The 16,487-nt window shown below is 45.4% G+C and overlaps 4 protein-coding genes across 4 annotated transcripts; 2 read left to right on the top strand and 2 right to left on the bottom strand.

Annotated features, from left to right (window-relative positions):
* Positions 1 to 505: 505 nt before the first annotated feature.
* On the top strand, positions 506 to 2,039 carry BHQ10_008957 (uncharacterized protein; the record flags this gene model as incomplete). Its single annotated transcript, XM_040881819.1, has 2 exons — positions 506 to 1,633; positions 1,683 to 2,039. The coding sequence occupies 2 exons, from the start codon at positions 506 to 508 to the stop codon at positions 2,037 to 2,039; spliced, it is 1,485 nt and encodes a 494-aa protein (XP_040737459.1).
* A 221-nt stretch (positions 2,040 to 2,260) lies between these two features.
* Positions 2,261 to 3,522, bottom strand: BHQ10_008956 (uncharacterized protein; the record flags this gene model as incomplete). Its single annotated transcript, XM_040881818.1, has 2 exons — positions 2,261 to 3,313; positions 3,376 to 3,522. 2 exons carry the CDS (start codon positions 3,520 to 3,522, stop codon positions 2,261 to 2,263), a joined length of 1,200 nt encoding a protein of 399 aa, XP_040737458.1.
* Positions 3,523 to 9,240: 5,718 nt separating this feature from the next.
* BHQ10_008955 (uncharacterized protein) lies at positions 9,241 to 12,104 on the bottom strand (the record flags this gene model as incomplete). The annotated part of the gene is made up of 2 exons (XM_040881817.1): positions 9,241 to 12,015; positions 12,087 to 12,104. The coding sequence occupies 2 exons, from the start codon at positions 12,102 to 12,104 to the stop codon at positions 9,241 to 9,243; spliced, it is 2,793 nt and encodes a 930-aa protein (XP_040737457.1).
* Positions 12,105 to 12,547: 443 nt separating this feature from the next.
* Positions 12,548 to 15,055, top strand: BHQ10_008954 (uncharacterized protein; the record flags this gene model as incomplete). Its single annotated transcript, XM_040881816.1, has 5 exons — positions 12,548 to 12,857; positions 12,953 to 13,853; positions 13,925 to 13,951; positions 14,267 to 14,665; positions 14,722 to 15,055. 5 exons carry the CDS (start codon positions 12,548 to 12,550, stop codon positions 15,053 to 15,055), a joined length of 1,971 nt encoding a protein of 656 aa, XP_040737456.1.
* Between the last annotated feature and the right edge of the window lie 1,432 nt (positions 15,056 to 16,487).

The raw sequence follows: 16,487 nt of genomic DNA, 5'->3' as shown, positions 1-16,487 counted from the left end.
TGCTTAATATACTGGCAATTCTCCGCTCCCCGCTATATTTTCTAGTCGGACAGTCAGGTAGACAAGCTTCTGGTGTAGGTTGAAATTGATTAATCCAGGGCTTGTGCGTTGATCGCGATTTAGGTATCCTTTTTCTCCCTCCGTACTACAATACTTATTTAGGAGGAGCGCCTGGGAATTCTGTCCGTTGTACATCCACATATTTGGCGTTTTCTACATACGTAGGACGCAGTAACGCAATCATTGCCATCGGTCTTTCTAATCCTTGATTCCGATCCAGACACTCCTTGATACTCCTTCATTCATTCCTTTCTTTTTTTCTTTTTCACAATCCAACTCCAAGGACTTTATAAGTTTACACTATTGCTTTCTTTCTTTTTGTTATATGATCTCCGAATGATCCCTCCTCGTCCACGCTTACGTTGTTCGCCGCTTCCGCTCCCGCCACATTACCTTTTCTCACAAACACCACATCTGCTCATCAACACAGCAAACGACGACCCCCATGCTTCCCCTCCGCCGCAAATCGCGCCGATGGATCACAATCGTTGCGCCGTTGATCGGCTTCGTGGTCCTCCTACAATTCCTGCGTGGTCCGCAATGGTTTTTCGTCGCCAACAGAACGCCAAGTCAGATTAGTCCTCGAGGCGCTTCTCCGGACCAACAGCAGCAACAACCACTACAACAGAACAACAAAATCGCAGCGCCAACGAAACAGGCTCAGCGAGAACAGCAGCCGCTGGTCGCAAAGCCGAAACCGAAACCGCCAAAGAAGGAACCGAAACCGAAATTCGCTTGTCCGTCGCTGCCGGGGATTGAAGATGTGCTCGTCGTACTCAAAACGGGCGTTACGGAGGCACTTGACAAAGTACCCATCCACGCCCGCACCACGTTTCGCTGCGTGCCGAATTACGTCGTTTTCTCGGATTATACGGAACAGGTCGAGGGCGTGCAATTATTCGATGTTCTACAAAATGTGCAAAAGGATGTACGATTGACAATCGAAGATTTTGACCTCTACAACCGCCTACGAGTGTCGGGACGAGCGGGATTACAAGAAGCAGACTCGACGGAGGAAGAGAATGGGGTCTTTGGTATGCCGAATAACCCCGGTTGGAAGCTCGACAAATGGAAGTTCCTGCCTATGATCGATGAGGCGCTCAAGGCCAAACCGGACGCAAAGTGGTATGTCTTTATGGAAGCGGATACGCATATTGTGTGGGCGAATCTGGTGGCGTGGCTGGCTCGGCTGGATCCGAGTGAGCCGTTGTATCTGGGTACGGAGACGCAGATTGGTGATGTGTTGTTTGCGCATGGCGGGTCGGGGKTTATTCTGTCGCAGAGGGCGATGAGGATGGTTTCGAAGCAGTATGCGAAGAATACGACGGAGTATAATGCATACACAAATGAAGAATGGGCGGGGGATATGGTTCTGGGCAAAGTGCTCAAGGATGCTGGGGTGGATTTGACATTTACGTGGCCGCTGTTGCAGAATGCGAGGTTAGGCGAGATTGAGCCTTTGACGAACCAATTTTATCGCCAGCCGTGGTGTTTTCCGGTCGTTGGATTCCATCATTTGAGTCCTGAGGATGTGGAGGAGATGTGGAAGTTTGATCAGGAATGGTTTGTCAAGGTATGTCCTTTGTTCCTCGGAGTGCAATCTTTGGTGCTAATTTTTGTAGAAAAATCATAAGTATCTCCTCCATTCAGACGTCTTCCGTGAACGCATCTTGCCACAAATGCGTCCCGGCATCCAGCAAAATTGGGACAACCTTTCCGGCGACCTCGTTGAGGACATTTTAGTTGAGAATGTGGACGAATGCCGCCGCGTCTGCGAAGGGGACGGCTTGTGTCGTCAATACAGCTTCCGCTGGAGCGAAGACCCAGATTTCGAAGGTGAATGGAGACCTGAATGTCGAACCTTTGAGTCGCCACGATTAGGGGTCGCGCGTGAGGGGACACAGTCCGGTTGGATGATGACACGGATTGAGGTAACGACAGGAGCCAGGGGAGAATGCGAGAGTGTTGAATGGGAGTGATCTTCCATCTCGTGGTATAGGGGAAGATAGATTTGTTTTTACTGCTAATTCTGGGATGGGTCGGCGTTTTATGTATCAACATAGGCATAGCTATGGCGTTCTTTGGTCAGTCCAGAAAGGACTGCATACAATCGTTAAAATCGTTCAATTAGACTTCTATCATGTCGCTGAGAATCATATATACCTATAGTAACCAATTGAACCATAGACATGTTTTCGATTTATTGTCTAGATTCAATCCTCTTAGTATGCAATTTCACCAACTCGGGGATAATCAAACTCTCAATTTCGAGCCCTCCATCAGGTACCAACTCCGCACCGTCTTCCCCCCTCTTTTCCTCGTCCCCTTGGGACAATTGAGGATGGAAGACCTTCTCCGCAAGACCAATCTGATTCTCACTCCCCGAAATCGATTTACTCCTCTTCGCCTTCGGCACTCTGATCCACCGCTCATGCGGCTCCTCGGGTGTGACAAACACGACTTCCCACTTCCGTGTAGAGAGCAAATTGCCAATAACGAGATGATGAGCGTATCGCTGCAGCGATGTACGAGCTTTGTATACCAGTAATGAGGGATCAGTCTCGAGCTTGAAGGAGACGATGTAACTACCCTCTGGCGCCCAGCCGTCCACCAACCGGTGCAGGAATTTGGGCACGGGGTCAAGGTCGATGATTAACTTTTTGGATCGGTGCTCTTCTTCTGCGGCTGTTGTTGATGGTTCCTCGTTATAGCCTGTGTATACATCGTCGTCTTGAATTGTGTCCTCCGCTGACGCTGCCACCGGCGCTGATGTGCCGGTGCTGCTGGTGAGATGAGCAGGAATCTCCGACGACTGAATCTTATGCTCCGCCATCCTATCCCTCGGAATAAAAAAATCGCTAACCGCCGCCGCCAAATAAAACAATGCATTAGCGCCCAGCGGTTTCATTACGTGCGCCAGCGCTCTAAGCTCAAACATGTATTCCGTCACCGTCGTAAAGGGCAGTACTAGCAACAGATTATTCTCCTTTGCGTAGCGGTATTTCCGCAAAACGTCGCGCATGAAGGATTGGTATTCATCGCGCACGACGATTGACGAGGTAGCGGGGTCTTCGTCCATGAAGTCGAGGAAGCAGTTTGTGGAGTGGCTGTAGTGCCGAGAGTAAGGGAGTAGGGAGAATTGGCGGTGCAGGAATATCACGGCGTACCCGTTTTCGAGGAATTGTTCTGCGGAGGAGGCACCGCGCGTGCCGGCGGAGAAGTTGTCGATGAAGCGGACTGTTTGGTTCTCGAGCTGTGGGGTTTATATCAGTGAGATGTTGATGGGTTGGTGGTGAGGAAGGCAGGTACAGGAACGGTTGTGCCACCACTTGTCACCAACACGACACGACGTTTCTTCTCCAGTTGCAGCTGGACAAAGGCTCGTGTGAGCGATTCATGGCGTTGGAGGGCTTTGGGAGGAGGGTAGCTGCTGAAGTAGTTGGATTCTGTTTCTGTGGACATTGCGGCGGACGATGCGGTGGTGGGATAAGTAATAAGTGACTATCGACGACAGCAGTCAATGCAGTAATGCGTCGATTAATGATTGACTGATATATATCATGTAGTGGACGCGGCAGTGTAGAATTGATGTTGTTTACCAGCTGCTAGATGGAGAGTCGCAAACATCAAAGAAATAATGCGGGGTGGTCGGAGATGGTTTGGTTCTTATCTAATCTTCCCCTCGGTCTTCCTTACTTGCCTAGGCATATACTTCATGTTGAAAACATTTTGAGAAGAGAAAAAAAGAAAATCCTTTTATCCTCCAATTGATGTCGTTAAATTGTTCCGGCTGTGCTCAGATCTGCCTCGTACATACGGTACTTCTCCGTTTCACGTTGAGCGCGCACGGGTTGTATGCTCTACCGGGCACTCGAACGTACTTCTAAACTCCGAGATGTGTAGGGTTTGTTGCACGAGACGAAATTCATACTATCTTTGGCCTTCCTTAGTAATATTTTCCTTTACAGAGCTATGGTCGCCGGAGCGAATGTTACAGGAAGCTGTCGATTCAGTCGGACATCCATTTGTTTTCATTTATCGTCATGGTGATTCTTTGAGTGCAGCCTAGAATTTTACATACACATACTGCCAAAATCTCATTTGGCCTACCAATTGCCAGACTAGAATTTAATCGACTAATGCAGCCTAGGATTTCCTATACATATACTGCCAAACGCGCATTTCGCCTACCAATTGCCAGATAACAATGACCAACTCGTTCAATAGACCCCCGCTGGAAGTTTTGACCATTATTCTCAACTACGCACCAGATCTTCCAACAATATACAAATTCATCTGCGGATCCTCGCGTGCCAATGTAGCATTCAACATCGACTCACCATGCATCCTAGACGCCGCAATAGAGTGCTCAATCCCAGAATTCAAGCATTCAGCACGCATGATTGCTATCCTGGGCACATTCGCGTCATCCTCGGAATTTAGCTTCAAAGGTTTTGTGGACAAGTACAAAGATCTACCAGCAGACGTACTGTCAACAGCTCCAGCGTCCTCTGCGTTCGTGAAAGGCACACCGGGTCCTCGGTATCTGGTACTGACGGCATATCGTATAGATGTGCTTCAGTATATCTGTTTTGTCTCACTGCTACAGAATATTCATGAGGTCATATGGTCTATCTCACCAGCCGACAATGAAGGGTCGCATCATTATCCTATTAAACAGTGCAGGACTGGTGTTAATTTCCAGGCTGCTGCCTGGTGGGCTCCATCCTGGGTTGAGAAAATCAGGATCGTGCGCGCATATTGGAATTTATTTGTTTATTGGAATATTCAATCGATTAGTCCGGACCTGGCGGTAATCTCGGATGATTGGAGATTTTCGATATACAGGACAGCGCTCAAGGCTATTGATCCATGCGTTGCGCCGCTTTATGACAAAACGCGTGATTCCTTTATACATGGTTTCTACGTCCCTCATGACATTGAAGAAATGAAGTGTGTACTGATTGCTACTCGTGACCTCTTGGGGGTTCCCTTTGATTCGTCGAGCTCATTTTGTCCGTTTACTGCTCGAAGATGCGACTCTTCAAAATTGCGGCCTTTCTTGTAATAGTACCTTTTAGTGTCATGCAAGTTGGTTCGTAACATAATAAATAAAATTATTTAAAAAAAAAATATTTGTAATGATAGAAGAAGAAATAAAATATAAATAGAAATAATTTATAACACTATTTTCTTCTAAACTATAATATTTACTAGTTAAATTAAGTCTAGCTCCCGCTTTTTTGTTAGTGATAATTCTAAGCTATGCCATGGCCTAATGCAAACATATAATAGCACTTCTTTTCTTTGTATGGTAGTATGCCCGCTACCCAATAGGAGGCGCCACCGGCCACTAGGCTTAGATGCGGGTATGAATCAATCAATCAATCAGTCTAAGGAACCTTTGTGTGGTTTAACCAAGCCTAACGTATCTCGACGCAATGCTGTATAACTAAGGTGGATCCAAGTCCGTGACACCTGCGGCTGTGTTATGTATGGCACATAATTGCCAGTTTCTTTCATTCTATTAGACAAACATGAGTACAATACACGATTTCTCAGTTTCAATACCATACACAGTACGATGAATTGTAGCCGTCTTGGCGTCTGTCTAAATGTAGTTTAGCCCCGCTTGGCGCACGGTTTTGCCTCCGTGGCTGGAAAGTCTACCCCAACTTCTTGTAATTCGGCTATGCCTTGTAGTGACTGCGCGCTCTGGAAGGCTCATTGCCCTCCATGAATATATAAATAAAGAGAGAGCTACATTCCTAAATCTTGAATAACAGACTCGTGCACCAATCATTGCTTTTCTGGCTTAGTGTAGCTGCTAGGGTGATCACTGATTCAATTGTCTAGTGGTGGTTGCACAGCCTTGTCAGGCCATATGAGACACCGCAGCCCAATCTACTCGTCTCCTGTTTCGAGAAGTCCTCTTCAACCAATCACTTCTCGAGTCAATCTCGTCTCCTCATTAAAATCAAACTATATCTATACTAGCGAGTAGCGAATAAATCGATTCCGGCGACACTCTCCATCCATTTCTGCTTCCTATCGCGTCCCTCACGTCTACGACCCAGTCCTCTGACGTCGATCGATTCCACCTGGTTGAGATAAAATCTTCGGCATGAAAGCTCTAAAGAAAAGCCAGCCTATCATTTGAAACATCAAAAAGAAAATCCAAGCACAGGTAAAGAATGGATCGTATTAAGCAATCCAACCGCACGAACAGATCGAGAATTGCTGTCAAAGCCACTATATCCGAGGACTTGTCAGGAAAAGAAGACCACAATGTTGCCAAGCTGCAATATCTCCAGAAGAGAAATGAAAAGCTCAATGGGTTGCATACTCGCCATGAGATATCGCTGCCTTCAAGGGGTCGACAGGACAACCACATGTTGAACCTGAATACGGGGCCTGGGGATCTATCCGACCTGGGCGTGATGCATTCTCGACAGTCTAGTGTAGATGGACAAAAATCTAGCAATCAGCACGGAAAACGACCTCAGATACCTACAACCCTACCTTCGCGTCTTAAAGAGCATGCGGCTCAATTGACCCCGGAAGAGTTGAAAGCCTTAGCCTTCTTGAATGATGAACACCAAGAGCGCCGCGCTTTGTCTCAGAAAACCCCTCGTCTCGTCACTAGGAGCCAGACATCGCGAACAGTGCTCCATGGTTTGCACCAAGTCGCCTTGATGTACTCCGACGTGTATGATTCAGATGATGCATTGAATCGCTCACCCATATTACAGCCATCAACAATCAAGTATGGTCCTGATAACTCTATCCCTCTATCCTTACAGGAGAAGCAGCAACGAGCGTCAGCAAATAGCAAAAGAGATAGCTCTTTAAGTCCTACCAGCTCAGAAGGCCGCTCGCCTAAGCGTTATCAGAACAGGAAACTTAAACCATCATTAGCCGATATAGTCCTGCTGAATACTCTAGCACCCAATAGACCAGAACTTGCCCGACAGATAGGAGAGGGCTCGCCTCCGGTAGATATAGATTCTGAGGATGACAGCCGAACGCGTGCGGCACACATCTCTTCCAAACCAAGTGACACTCAAGCCGTGGCTAAAAATGCTCTGAACCTGATGATGACAGAGCCTAAGCCCTTTTTACCTTCATTCCAAGAATCATTCCAGGGACTAGTATCTCAGGATCCAATTTTGGCAGAATCCTCTTTTCCAGTGAGGCAGACTTCGCCACCACAATCTTTGAAGCCTTTGGGAAGATGTAGACAGGATAGTCTAGTGGTTTCATCACAGTCTCCTTTGATAAAAAAGCTACTATCGGCTGGCGTTCAACGATAGTTCCACTGTATCAGTAGTCTGGGTAGTTTTGGAAGCCACCTCATTGTCATAAACCGATGATTCGTAATCGTCTAGATCAGAGTAAACTCGTCACTTAACGGCAGTTAAATGGTATTCTATTAAGAAAGAGCAGTAGGCCTAAGTAATAATAAAATAACTTTAGTTAACTAGATCTATAAGTAATAGTATATTTAAGATTAAATAGTTAATTCAAGATAGTTAACTAAACTAATTTATATTATAAATGATAATATCTCTTTTATTAATAATCCTAAGAAGATATAAAAAGTACATTTAGAATTAGAAAAAAAAAAGAAGAATCTAGATATATAATAAAATTAAGGTAATTGCTTATGTAAGCTATAAGAACATACTAAGGTTTTACTATATCGAAATGGATCTTATATCATAATCATTTAGAATATGTGTTAGGTTTTTTACTTGATTTACTTTACAATTTTCAAAGAGTAGCCCTGATTTATTGTAAAATAAGACATATCGACATACGCATGAATTTTTAATCCATTCCGCGGCTGTTGACCGTATGACGATTTGACGATGTTGCATAATGAGCAGTTATTCTTTAGTGGTACTTGTCCTACTCACTATATTTCTTAACAATATCGTGGACCTTCTCAACTATTTTCCAGGAAATCTCACAGTTGAAAATCAAAGAATCATTGCCAGTTGAGACGATAAGAGGCAGACAGGCCGGTCAGAAGAGTTCCAATATCAGTGATATGGATTATTATCTTAGGGACAATTACTGGCATCATCTGTATCTCGGCTTTTATTTGGTGTCTTTCGAACAGGATCAATTGTTGCTTCCTCCAGATTACCTTGGTCTTTGTATCTGGGATTTCAAGCGACTCAGATACCTTGGGCTGATATACGCGCCCGATAAGTGTCTCGATCCGTGCCTGGGCCCTGTCAGGAATCCTACTAACAACTTCTTTTCTTCGACTTTTTTTGAGTTGCGATGGAAAAAGGTATTCCTGCAAGAGCTGTTGAAGTTTCCAGGGGGCAAGTCGCGCCCACTTTCAAAGTCTCTGAAGAATCTTAAGGCGAAGTGGTGCGAAGCTACACCCTTTTTGTAGGTAGCCAATGAGAAGGAAAGTCTGACTGTGGGATTGACTTCTTGTCTGGTAAGGTTTGTCGTGTCCGTTGTAGCTTTTATGGCGGATATCAGATTTGCATAATACCTACATAGCTTGCCGTTCTGTTCAGCGATCCTTTTCAGGGATAAGACACGGACCAATCTCGAAGAGCTTATTTTCTCGGGACGCTGTGGCTCGATGCTGGAAGGCCAAAGCTTCACGACTGATAGGGGCGCAGTGCGGCAGCCTTTAAGTGAATAGATGAGCGAAGGGAGGTCTTCTGGGGACTTCGAAACCTTCAAGCCTTAGCGTGGATGGCATCTCAAATCCTGAAGGTACAAACCAATTGAAGGCTTTGTTAGACTACGCACGTAAGACCTCATCCCACAAGCCAGTCAATTTGACTATCTTTACAAAATTGCGGTGCATCTCATTGGAACATGTATTATTCAATGAGTTCATAACTAGGCGGTGCGGAACTGTTTTCGATTGATTGCTGCTTCACCATTCAGGCACGCATGCACGCCTTCCTCAGTGCAACCGTTGGCTCAAGATGACATTCTCTCTTCTTACTATTGTCTGTCGCGTGCTAACAGAAATGCACCTCCTTACCTATATATTTATTGAGCTGATCAAGCTTTCTGCTTGATATTGCATTGAATGTGCACGGCGCCCTTGATATTCAAGAAAAAATTCGCTATCTATAAACCCTCTACCAATGGGGCTAAATTATCTACTACGTATACATTAAATTACTTCAGTGGCCATTTCTATGTAGAGATCACACTCAGAAGCTCCTTCGCATAGGCTGCGGCTGTCGACGCGGCATATCCCTGCCATCTCTTGTTCTTATGCGAATCGGAATAATCACAGATGCCTCGGATCACCAGACAGGGAAAGGCGTCTACCATTCCAGCTGCCTCCATTTCGATACAGAGGACGCCCAACTCCTTTCCCAGGCGATCACGGGTCTTTCCATGCCTTATCACCTGGTTTCCTGATGCGATGAGACCGTAGTGAACATGCGGAAGATGCTGCTCTCGTGGACTCCGCTTCACTAGCTTCGTTGAGTCGCATTGTCCACAGGATCCTTCTTCGCTGCGAGGACAATGTTCGTAGTCGGACTCATAAAGAAAGTCATGCTCTATACCAGGGTGCGAGAATTTGGGGATTAATCGTGGATTCTTCATCACCATTTCTTTTATATAGCTCTCAAACTTAGGTCCCCCCCGATAGTGGTCTGCTTTAAGACGGGAAACGGCTGTTAGAAGCACATCAGGTGGCCGGTTTAACGATCCCTTGTGAGAGAATGTGCCGCCCTCTATTGTCTTGCCGAAGTCGTACTGTATAATACCCCCGCTGGATTCACATGGTTCTCCGACCACAACATCTCCTAATCGGATGTCTTTGGCGCCAGGCACCCCGCCACCAATACCAACAAGCAAACCAAACTTCAAGTGTTTGAAAGTATAAAGCATATGGTTTGAAACCCGTGCTGCAGCAACAGTGCCTATGACCTTGGCTGGAAGGCATGCAATCACCACGTTGTGCGTGCCCATGCGCCCTAATGTATAATTGTTCTTATCAGAGAAATTCTGGGATAGAGGCGTATGTATTTCGTCGAGCATTGCTTGTGCCACTGCCATTTCCTCCGGAAGAGCACAAATCCATCCGACCGTGTAGCTTTCATGGCTCAGTGAAGGCACAAAGTTCAATGGATTTGGTTCACTTTGGCTTCGATAAAGCTTCTCATGGACCGATAGAGGACTATAGTCAGGATCTTGGCTGAGTTCCAAATTATCCAAGGCAGTTTTGAACATGAAATAGTCTGATGATGAGCTATATGAACTTTTCAAACGTTTCGGACGGAGACTGTGGGAAATGCTAATGTGCTTAAAGGGCGTCTCAATGGGCATGTTATCGCCTCCTTGGCCTAATTTCTTCTGTCCACAGTTGTTGAGATCCAAGGTCTGAGCAACTTCATCCAAATTGTCAATTGGTATGATGCTACCAAAGCCTTGATCCAGCTCATTTTCAAGTGGCCCCACGATCTCTTCATATATCAATCGTTTCAGGCCTTCTTCATCCAGCTCCTCATCGTTCTGGTCGAATCCCATATTCTGATCTAAGCACCGGTCAACTGCTTCTCGGAAATTCTCTGTGAAATCCCCCTTGAATTTTTCAAAAACTGCCACAGCAATCGAATATTTCATATTGTCATCAATATCATTCCAATCATTTAATTCAATATCCGCTTGTTCACCCAGTGATTCGATCGGCTGTACCATGTATAGCTCCATCAACATGATTGCCAACATGACAATATCGGGAAAAGGATGAATCGGTAGATCATCCGGGTCAATATCATCGTTTGCTTCCGAGATATCAGCTGCATTTGGATCAGAGTCGATCAGCTCCGCATGGATGTATGGCTTCAGCGGGACGGCAGTAGAAGTACGAAAAAACATGATATTGGCAGCATTGAAGTGGATATGTCTCATCCAGGGTGTTCCATGAAGGTGAAGAACGGAAGAAGCAAGTAAGACTGCGAGGATGCGTTTTACTTTTTCCGTCAAACTGGCCGGGCGAGAAGTGATGATGTCTTTTAGAGACAGTGGAGGGTCCGATCGACTGATGGGGAATTCACTTTTCGAGGATACATCTTTCCATAGTTTTCCATCCTCTACAGCTAGATTGAGGCGCATCCATGGTTTTGACTTTGTCTTTTCGATCTGCTCGCACAATCTCTCCAGACGCATTCGAGGGCGGCCTTTCCTATTGTCTCGTTCGGCAAATTTCACACTACGAGGATTATGTCGAGGTTCATGCTGCTTGTCCAGAATGGCCTGGATTTGCGTCTCTTGCCAAAATTGATGGGCTAGACTAAAGTTCACAAAGGCATCGAAAGCATATTGACCTTCAATCCTCTTGCGATATGTTTTTAATCGCAGTCTAGCCGTGTATTCATGTTTGTGACTGGTTTGACACGCTCTTGAAGAAGCAGACAGCACTTGAAATACTGTATTTGCAGCACGGTGCACAGAAGATGTCGCTTTCCTCTTTTTCCGTGGCGCGCGATATTCCTCTTGGTATGTCGAAGGTTCGGAAACTTGGGACTGAAGCCTATTGACAGAGCGCCGAAGTAAGAGTATTGTTTCATCCCGCCGTTCTTTCAGATTGAAATCCAAGCACTTTAGTACATGCGCAAGCCTTTCAACGGCATTCAGACCAGACAATCTCCAGTAATATACCAGTGTATTTAGACCTGGAAACTCATCTGAAGCCGGTAAGGTCATCTCATAGTCTGGCACAACAGAGCATTGTAAGAACGATGCGAATTTGTCAAGTATCAAAAGAACGAGAAATCTAATATCCTCGCCAGATTCGGCCTGCAGGACCGGAAAGATATCCTCTGTCAAGACAAGGCTGTGAACATGGAGGTGGCTGTAGAATTTGCGGAGGTCAAGATTTGGTTCGTCGTCCTGCACAGAGTCGACAATCTCCCGGAATGTCCGTAATACGTCCAACAGCAAGTCAGTCGGATTCTGCGCGCAACTGTCATGTTAGCGATTGTATTTTCCTTCCTCTAACATGCAATAGATGGCAATCGCCCAACCTCATCGGATTCAGCCATTCCTTTTAGACTGCATGTCATCAAAGATGAGTGTACCCTGCTGTTTATCGACAAGGTTGTCTGCATGACAATTGTGATATGGGACTCTCGGCGAGTCGGGTTTTTGGTAGAAATCGGAGAAGGAAATAATAATGAAGAGGAAGCATTTTGCAAAGAGCCAGCCTCGCAGGCAAGAGCGATTGAGAAAGGAAAGCGCGCCTGGGCAGTTGATGCGGGGTTAATTAGCAATCCTCAGCCTTGCATACAGCCAACCTAGGAACCACCAACAAAAGGATGAAAATGCGCTTCACCTCTTCCGACCTGCTTATTTACATTTAAACCCAAAGGATATCTTGGTCACGCTAACTATGAGCGGAAGAGAAAGAGAAAGTTGAGAGGTGGAGATAACCAAGAAGCGCGTACTGTCTGCGTACGACGGCCCCCAGGGTCTCTGGAAAGATGAGATGATGGCCGAAAACGAACTCGAGGTCCGCTTCCGCTTGCCTGATAGAGAGAGATCACATATGACAATCGAGGAGAGCGCAGGAATCTGCCGCCAGTCGTTCAACCAATGCCTCACATATTTTGACATGCTCTCCCCGAAACAGCAGTCAGCTATTGAGGATCAGCTAGGGAGATTCTCGATCTGGGCCTTCAGCATTGGTGTTTTTGCTTCTTACCGAGCGTCTCTCGATTATCGCCTTCGTGGTGTGGGTGAGATACAGCGGCTAGTAAGGCGACTTCTACAGACATTGGACGAGCATATTCAGCAATGTAAGATATACATTGAGAATTTCGTGTGCCAATTATACTTGATCTCTCTATTTCTCCCCAAAGACGTCCTGACGACTGATTCTGAATTCTTGCAGATTTATCATACCTCAAACCCCTCGACATTGATTCAACAACAAACAAACCAAGACAAAATATCATTACCTCAGCAATCAATGATGACCTTGACTCGGCGATCTGTGACATCTCGGAAGAAATTGGCTTGTTGCATCAACTTTCCAATACAATCCGCAAAGCGAGTAGGGAAACTCATACCCTCAAGGCTGCAAATTCCTTTGTCATTAGAGATGAAGAAGGCAATGACTACGGATCTGCATTCAGAGACCTTTTTGCGTTGGAGCTTATTCGTTGGAGGTTTCCAGAGTGCGACGAGACAATAAAACAACGACTGGCTACTGCAATGTTGCTCCGCCGAAAACGAATTCTTTATCGACGCTCGCGATACGGTGGATTTCCGTCCAGCAATGATGCATCATCAAACATCGAACAAGCCCAGAATACTACCCAAGAAGAGTCCATACAAGAACACGGACAGAAAAAAAGTGATGTTAAGTCTCAAACTAACACTGCGACTACTCTTCATATAGAGCAGTGGAGAAGAGCGTCAACTCCTTCGGTGATAAGCAGACCTAACACGATCCGCCTGAGCGACCAAGAAAGACTCGAATTTCCTCCTTCGCCCAAGGGACCTTTATTGCAGAGGTTAAAGGAGCGCAAGGAGTACTGGATAACTAAACACAATGAAGAACTTTCATCACTTGACAATTATTTAGGTTACAAACAACACATTGGCGATCTTCCCCAAGAAATTGATAAAGATACCTGGAGGCAGAATCGCATTTCAGATCTGAACGATGAACTGGAGGAACGAATAGAAAACGACCGGGAAGCATGTCATAAAGGAAATATGGAAGTCATCTGTCCATATTGCTGCTGCATGCTGTCCAGCGCAATTGTGATGAATGACCATCGGTGGATGTGAGTTTAACGCATAACATTCTGGCAGGCTCGTTATAAATCCTGGAATCTGCTCATTCTTTTCTTTATAGAGACCATGTGAAACATGACCTCGACCCGTACGTGTGCTTATTCAAGACATGCGACACCCCAGATATATTGTACAATCACAGCCAAGATTGGCTGAAACACATGCGTCAGCACATATTACAACAGTGGCGTTGTGCGGCAAAGTCGCATGGGATGCTTTTATTCGACGACCAAATTGAGTATGAAGAGCATATGCGGACAAAGCACAAAAACACCGAATCCCAGCTCTCAATGTTGGTCGAGCGTGGCAGTAGATCGTCTGGTCCAATTTTTAAGTTCTGTCTTCTTTGTGGGACTTCTGATTATGGTACTTCGGTAGAAGAACACATCGCTGTTCATCTCAGATATCTTGCATTGAAGTCTCTTCCATTCACGGATGATGGAGAGGGGGAGGAGGGCTCTAGCAAAGCCGCTATCATTTCCGAGGAAATGGACCGGCAGAGTCAAGGCACCTTTGGCACCTTTGTTAATCCTGATTATGGGACTCCATTAGATTTTGAGGACACGGATATTGCTGCAATGCATTATGACGATCCCAAGTCTCTATACATCCTAGAAGAGCATCCACGAGATGGCCCACTGAGCACACATTTTGTTGGCATACGCAAGAAGAGTGCTAGAATTGAGATCCCAGCCGAGCGTACGCTCAGCAATATCGACCAGTTGATCGCCCAGTCGACCAATGAGGACGAGATTAAAGAACTCAAGCAGCAGAAGCGTCTCCTTCGGAATAGGCAAGCAGCGTATGTCCCCCCATGCCCTTTTTATTTTATCGTATGCGTCTGACTAACGAAACCAGACTTGACTCTCGCCAACGGAAAAAGCTTCAAAAAGAGGACCTGGAAAGAGAAAAGAAGCAGTACACCACTGGGATGTTTGACTCCGAAGATGCCTTTCTAGCTCGGACAAGAATTAGCGGAGTGGCAGTCGCAGGTCTTGATGACGCCGATCATCTCTCACCAAACCAGAGACGCAAGCCAGCTGTAGGAGGATTAAGCGGAGCGGCAGTTGCAGGGCTTTCACAACACATCCGCAACAAGAACAAAGGTCTTGATTACGCCCAAGAGGGGATGGCTGAACTACTTTCCGACAGTGCAGTTGAAGACTTTCTTAAAGATGAAAGCCCTGATTGAAATTATATATTCTATTTTACTATCAGATATTTGTACAGATACATTACAAAGATAGTTTTACTTAATACATAAATTATATACACTTTCTATATTATATCATTAGCTTATAGAGTTATTCATACTTTAGTATAATTATATAGTTAGATTTAGCTAGTCACTAATTAGCTAGTTTATTCTGTTCTATTCTATACTGCTTCCTAGCGTCCGTCTACTTCAATGAGGCACAGCTTTCCCGCTAGGAAGTTATTGTAAGGTTTCCATGACATCGAATTGTCTCGGTACATGTCTAGAACCCTTCAAAAAAAACACAATGCAATAAACAGACGTTCTTGATCATAAGGCAGATTATGATCAATCACTGCAAGGCGATTGACAAAAGAATGTGTTGACTCAAGATTTGGAGATGTATAACCCCCTGTGACTGATTCGTGTTTTCCAATAATTGGTTATAGATGCATGTTAACAATGTTTCTTATCAGCGCATCAGCGCATCGGATTCTAGCTTCTATGAGTGGCTTGCAGCGCCAATTTTTGGTGAACTACTAGCGATTTTGGTCATGCTCTTGAACTTGTGGCTTTCATCCATCGATCATGTTCAAAAATCGCGGAAACAGCAGCCGCACGATGCGTACTTCCGTCAAATTTATGGTATTGGACACTTTGTCCCAGCCACTCATCGTTAATGTCTTCGAGAAAATCACGACAGAAGAAGATATGCGCCAACTAACTAGCTGAGCGAATGCACATTCCACCTATGATAAATCAATTTCTGCCAAAAATCAAACCTCCCAACCTATTAGGCATGCTGGGCGCCGACAATGGCGTGCATCTGAAATACTCCGCATGTCAAGTCAGATTTGCCTTTTCTCATTTATTCAGCCTTGTCAACGTTCATATGTGTCGGGGTTTGCCTCGCATTGTGTTGGTAATGAGACGTTGTGAAATACCCGGCCAATATTTCAATTAGCGACCGCTGTCTGCGAGCCATGATTCCATTCAAGGGAAAAATGATACCAAAAAGTGATGATAGAACCAAACGGTGGCCACTCTTATGAGGCTATAGCATGACCTTGAATACATGTTTCAATCACCTACAGGCCGGCAAGTTTGGGCACGATATCAAAACTCGTCTTGGATTCGAACTTCAAGCACGTACTGATTGCAAAGATCGACTTGCTGTTACTGTTCTTCCTCAGATGTAGTTCTCACGCAAAATGCGGCACAGTCACCCCTCACCAATTGACCTTTCGAGGTCTTGCTGCCTGTGCGCAACCCAGACCTAAACAACCATGCTCATTTGCAATCAGCTTTGCATCAAACACAATGCAAAGCAACCAATGAGACCAGACTCTGGGGTGTAATCAGACAATTTATCTATTCACGTTGGCTTTCTACTTCAATCGTTAAGGAAACTATGGGATCCAAGTGTGGC

Source organism: Talaromyces amestolkiae (assembly GCF_001896365.1).
Source record: "Talaromyces amestolkiae strain CIB chromosome Unknown scaffold21.1, whole genome shotgun sequence".
Classification (NCBI taxonomy): domain Eukaryota; kingdom Fungi; phylum Ascomycota; class Eurotiomycetes; order Eurotiales; family Trichocomaceae; genus Talaromyces; species Talaromyces amestolkiae.
This window is presented reverse-complemented; position numbering and strand designations above follow the sequence as displayed.